This window comes from Diaphorina citri, unplaced genomic scaffold, assembly GCF_000475195.1.
Source record: "Diaphorina citri unplaced genomic scaffold, Diaci psyllid genome assembly version 1.1 scaffold635, whole genome shotgun sequence".
NCBI classification, from domain to species: domain Eukaryota; kingdom Metazoa; phylum Arthropoda; class Insecta; order Hemiptera; family Psyllidae; genus Diaphorina; species Diaphorina citri.
In genome coordinates, this window is record NW_007378068.1 from 152,209 (window position 1) to 158,316 (window position 6,108).

A 6,108-nucleotide genomic window follows, 5' to 3' on the forward strand; every position below is an offset into this window, starting at 1 on the left:
GTAGCCCCCCGATCTGTCATCGGAATCCTATCCGAACATTACCGAGCCTAGCCGAGTGTACACTGACGTCACATCAAGCAGTAGTTCTAGTAGCACGAGTTATTCATCGAGTACAACCACTGCTCTCTCCACCACTGTGTTCAACAATGAGGTCATCGGGCAGCCGAACATTACCGAGCCTAGCCGAGTGTACACTGACGTCACATCCAGCAGTAGTTCTAGTAGCACGAGTTATTCATCGAGTACAACCACTGCTCTCTCCACCACTGTGTTCAACAATGAGGTCATCGGGCAGCAGATACACACCACGCAGCCCCAGGAGGAAACCACAGGTATTGCGCCGCAGGCGAACTTATTTGGGGGATTTTCTTGAAATAAGTGATTAAAGCCTAAAATTGTACTCGTTTTTCGATTGCAAATATTTCAACGGGTTACTTTCTGGTGTTCTCGTGTTGACCCAGCACCTAAACAATGAGGTCATCGGGCAGCAGATACACACCACGCAGCCCCAGGAGGAAACCACAGGTATTGCGCCGCAGGCGAACTTATTTGGGGGATATTGAGAATTGAGATAAGCGATTTAAGCCTCGGGATTGATTGCAGTTTCGATGGGATTTGAGCTTGTTTTGGAGATGTCCTCAAAAGAAGTATTTAAAGCGATGGAATTTGTAAGCACCAAATTTTCCAGCAGCTCTGATGGCCAAAACGATCAAGGTATTTCTATGTCTTCGCAATGTAACCATGGTATTTCTCCTCTGTGCCTCGGGATTGATTGCGGTTTTGATGGGATTTGAGCTCGTTTTGGAGATATCCTAAAACTTCTTCTTTTCAGGATGGAATTTGTGAGCACCAAATTTTCCAGCAGCTCTGATGGCCAAAACGATCAAGGTATTTCTATGTCTTCGCAATGTAACCATGGTATTTCTCCTCTGTTTTCAGGCACGCACACAGGACCGGAGATTCTCAAGACCCCAGGGCCTCAAGTAGTGACCCCCACTGATCTGACCATCACTAACAGCACCTCGTTCTCCGACACTACTACCAGTAGCAAGGCATACAACGTCACTCATATAGTGGACATCTCCGTCACTCATACAGACCCTACCACAACCACCACTACCATCACCTCTCGTATCAACGTAGCACAGAGTCCTCTCCCTCCTCCCCCTACCTATATGTATCCTCCACCTCCATTCACCTATCCACCACATGTGATCAATAAGAATCAGATCAACTCAGAGACAGCAGAAGCCACTGCATTCGTGATTCTAGTCATTGCTGGAACGCTCATAGCAATCATATTAGTCATTCTGCTCATACTGAAACTCAAACCACCTCACGTATCAATGTAGCACAGAGTCCTCTCCCTCCTCCTCCTACCTACATGTATCCTCCACCTCCATTCACCTATCCACCACATGTGATCAATAAGAACCAGATCAACTCAGAGACAGCAGAAGCCACTGCATTCGTGATTCTAGTCATTGCTGGAACGCTCATAGCAATCATACTAGTCATTCTGCTCATACTGAAACTCAAACAGAACACAGATCATATCTACACCATGGACGAGACCAAGACCAGTGCCGTCGCCCATGGGCATCACCAGGCACTGCTGTCTAACTCCATGATGCCTTGTAGTCCGCCGCCACTGCACAGTGGCTATAATAATAACAATATGAATCCTAATAGTAGCATTTACAATAGCAATACGGGTGATGTGAGGCCGATGAAACGACAGGCCGGGCATGTGAAGGAATGGTACGTGTAACATATCCCGCTGGTTTTAGCTCTGTTGTAAAGCAATGTTATGTGTAATATATTATGTCCTTCATTTAATCTCTGTGGTAAAGGAGTGTCGTCAGGTGTAACGTATACCCCTCATCAATAAGGACACATCGCCAACTTACTTTATAATTCTGTCAGTGTTTAATGTATCAGAACATTACTAATAAATAATAGGTCCTTATTATTAGATGTTTATAGTCATTCTTCGAGTCTTCTTTTGCTTTTGCCAGTCGTTAAATGCATAAAATATGGACACATTACCACGATAAGGGATAAACATCAGAACATTACTAATAAATAATAGGTCCTTATTATTAGATGTTTATAGTCATTCTTCGAGTCTTCTTTTGCTTTTGCCAGTCGTTAGAAGGTTGGGGTGATCATTCTGACAGGCATTGGCACGCAATTTGTGCAGCTTATATATAAAAAAAATCCATTCACGTCGAATGGAAACTTGGAAAATTAGTGCAATATTTATACAAAGAAATGTTCAAAAATTTTGCAATAATTTTGTTGATCTCTTTTCTGTACATACTTAATTTTAAAGTTTAAAATTTAGACGAAAATTAAATTTATAAAAAATTGTTGTTGAATATACTGCACACTCACGTTAACACTTGGATCATACTGTGTATGATTTATGATTTGAATTATTTTGTAAAAATTAGATTCTTTTTGATAAAATAGATTTTCTTCGGGTCAGAAGATCAAGATTTTGAGCCATCACCATTTTGTCAAATACGCACAATTCCCTGTAGATTGGAGAGTTGTATTCTCCTGTTTCTTTGCACTGTGGACGAAAATTTAATAAATGTACGCGCGCTGTAACATTACAGTCATAAATTCATTGCAGGTCTACAGTTTCATGTTGAAACACACTTTGGGCTTTTGCAGAATAGCTTAGCAAGTCCAAAAGTGACCAACATAAAGTCAACATCGAGACTATAAACCTGGTTATCAATGTACTTTTTGGAAAAAAAAAGTTCTCTAGTTCTTTTTGATTGAAATGATCTACTTTCCTTCCTTTTGAACTTTCATCTTCTCTTTTGGATAAGTTCTCTTTTTTTTTTACTTTCCTTTTGATTCAAAATTTATCCGAGTTTCGAGCTTTTATGTAATTTTAAATTTTACCTTCACCAAACTTTTTGGCATATTATTTCCAAGATTTCCTTTTAAAATTCAAACATTTGTTAAAAAATACAGTAGATAATATCTGGTAATTGTTGTTGAATATACTGCACACTCACGTTAACACTTGGATCATACTGTGTATGATTTATGATTTGAATTATTTTGTAAAAAAAAAATAAAAAAAAATAATAATAAAAAAAGGCAAGGCACTAAAACCTCAAAATAAGTTGATACAGATATTATACTTACACCCTCATAGTTCTTGGCTTCTACTCCTTGTTTTGCTAGCAGTGAAACTTCATGTGGTCTACCAGGAATATCTGGTTAGGTACATAAAGTTGATTTTCCTGCTTACAAATTCCCCTCGAAACATCTTATTTTGTTTGAAGGAAGAGGGAAAACATCTTCATGTTCATTTTTCGTTATAAAGAAGCAATTTTTAAATCTGGTTAGGTACATAAAGTTGATTTTCCTGCTTACCTACAAATTCCCCTCGAAACATCTTATTTTGTTTGAAGGAAGAGGGAAAACATCTTCATGTTCATTTTTCGTTATAAAGAAGCAATTTTTTAATCGTGGATATTTTCAAAATAATTTTGAGTAATGGGACGAATAAATTTCCCTGCAAAATACCAACTCACTTTTTACTTTCCTTGTTGTCATAATAAGGAAAGTGTTTGAGTAATGGGACGAATAAATTTCCCTGCAAAATACCAACTCACTTTTTACTTTCCTTGTTGTCATAATAAGGAAAGTGTTATTTTGTACAATGTCAAATGTAAAAAAGGTACTACAGCTACTTTGAATAATTTTCTCAAAAGAACTTTGTAAATAATAATTTCGTCTCCTAGTCATTGCAAAAGAAAATATAAACTTTGTTGTACATAATTTTGTTACATAAGCTAATAATGTTCCTTGTTAAATTCTTTAGTTAAATCTTTCATTTTAAACGTTAAGTTAGTGTCTAGAAATAGAACCATTCAAACCCAATGCAAATGTCTTGGACGCCAGTGATCGCTGAATGGGTTTTTAAAACTAGAAAAACGAAAAGCTCATTCTTACAATTGTGTTTTTCTTTTATCCTAATGATTTATGTCCAAAAGGCCACTCTTAAGGCATTAAGCACCTTAGGAACTCAATGATTTTTCCATCAGATAATACATTGATCCCACCTAGCGATTACTTACTCCAGACTACATGTTAACTGTGCTTTTTATCCATGTACCTCTATTTCTTTAATTCATTTTTAAAACATAATTATGATATGCATTCACGTTCCGAAAGTAGGAAATTTTTCACGAGGGGAAGTTTGTAGAAAAACTTGGATTTTGTGTCAATATGTATTGTACGATTTGTGCAACATTACCTGAATGAGGACTTATGAAGAAGAATGGTAGGGCTTTATGAAAAATGTCACAACAATTAAAATAGAGGTAGGTACATGAGTAGATATTATATAAGTAATGCTTAAAAAGGTTTGTCAAGAGGAGGGATTTGTTAGAGAAATAACAAATACATAGAGGGAGAGGAGAGGTATATATTATTTTGTCAATATGTGTTGTACGATTTGTGCAACATTACCTGAATGAGAACTTATAAAGAAGAATGGTAGGGTATGAAAAATGTCACAACAATTAAAATAGAGGTAGGTACATGAGTAGATATTATATAAGTAATGCTTAAAAAGGTTTGTCTTCTGTAAGATTAAATTACAACTTTTGCAAAGTTTGTGTATAGAACAGGGGCCTTAACATGGTCATAACTTTCGGGGACATGTACCTACCTACTTACATCTATTTCTGACAGTTGCATGATGGACATGACAGTGCATTTATGACATATCGGCCTTATTCCACAGTCAACTTTGCACTCCTCACTTTACACTTTTACTCAACACCCAGATGCATGTCATACGATTTTGTCAATATTTTCTGTGGGTGGAGGTTACAATTTTTGCAAAGTTTGTGTATGGAACAGGGGCCTTAACATGGTCATAACTTTTGGGAACATGTACCTACTTACATCTATTTCTGACAGTTGCATGATGGACATGACAATGCATTTATGACATGTTCTATCAGCCTTATTCCTTATTCCACAGTCAACTTTGCACTTCTCACTTTTACTCAACACCCAGATGCATGTCATACGATTTTGTCAATATTTTCTGTGGGTGGAGTACAAAGTGAGATGTTTATGGAACTTTTAGAGTAGGCCTCTGGTTTCTCTCGGCTATCTCTAGGTTTCACCTCTACTTGTCCCTCGTCAGCATACTCACCTGATAATCAACTCTGTGGGTGGAGTGCAAAGTGAGATGTTTAGGGAACTTAGAGTAGGCCTCTGGTTTCTCTCGGCTATCTCTAGGTTTCACCTCTACTTGTCCCTCGTCAGCATACTCACCTGATAATCAACTCTCTGGGTGGAGTACAAAGTGAGATGTTTATGGAACTTGGAGTAGGCCTCTGGTTTCTCTCGACTATCTCTAGGTTTCACCTCTACTTGTCCCTCGTCAGCATACTCACCTGATAATCAACTCTCTGGCCTGGTAGTTCTGAAACCTCGTATGATATGCATTCACGTTCCAAAAGTAGGAAATTTTTCACGAGGGGAAGTTTGTAGAAAAACTTGGATTTTGTGGGGTAAAAACTATTTTGTTTCTACTTAGATATTATAAACCTCGTATTCTCCAGCTATCAGCACATTCTGTCCTAGCTCTTCCCTTAGACATTTTCTTGTGTTGGGCTCCAAATGCCACATTATACTGTGTACACAGACCGTATATAACAGTACCAGACCCGCTGATAAGTATAAACTCCTCATCTTGGCAAACTCCTCACAAATTGTAAACTACACTCATACACAATTATGATATGCATTCACGTTCCGAAAGTAGGAAATTTTTCACGAGGGGAAGTTTGTAGAAAAACTTGGATTTTGTGGGGTAAAAACTATTTTGTCTACTTAGATATTATAATAATTATAGTCAGTTTTTTACTTACTGTCAAAACGCGATTCCAAGTTACTGATTTATTTGTTTGTCTCGTGATAGTTGGAAAAAGCAATTTAAAATTTATTAGCTCAAATGAAGCTTAGTAAAATAAATAATAATAATAATCTGATGGTTCATTTAATAATTCATTTATTATTATTTCCTTGGATAATTTTACTAAAGAAAAATTAATTGGAGTA

The 6,108-nt window shown here is 37.2% G+C and overlaps 2 protein-coding genes across 2 annotated transcripts in view; one reads left to right on the plus strand and one right to left on the minus strand.

The window, feature by feature from the left end:
* LOC103510713 (neurexin-2) overlaps positions 1-1,881 on the plus strand; it is a 52,590-nt gene extending 50,709 nt beyond the window's left edge. Inside the window, exons 19-22 of the mRNA XM_026824702.1 lie at positions 5-151; positions 477-525; positions 940-1,340; positions 1,391-1,881. Coding sequence (XP_026680503.1) covers positions 5-151; positions 477-525; positions 940-1,340; positions 1,391-1,771 — 978 coding nt within the window. The 3' untranslated portion in view covers positions 1,772-1,881. The remainder of the gene's footprint in view (positions 1-4; positions 152-476; positions 526-939; positions 1,341-1,390) is intronic.
* A 3,518-nt stretch (positions 1,882-5,399) lies between these two features.
* Positions 5,400-5,776, minus strand: LOC113468060 (transmembrane emp24 domain-containing protein bai-like). Its single transcript, XM_026824701.1, has 2 exons — positions 5,596-5,776; positions 5,400-5,477 (listed from the first exon to the last, which is right to left on the minus strand). Exons 1-2 carry the CDS (start codon positions 5,737-5,739, stop codon positions 5,415-5,417), a joined length of 207 nt encoding a protein of 68 aa, XP_026680502.1. The 5' UTR covers positions 5,740-5,776; the 3' UTR covers positions 5,400-5,414.
* Between the last annotated feature and the right edge of the window lie 332 nt (positions 5,777-6,108).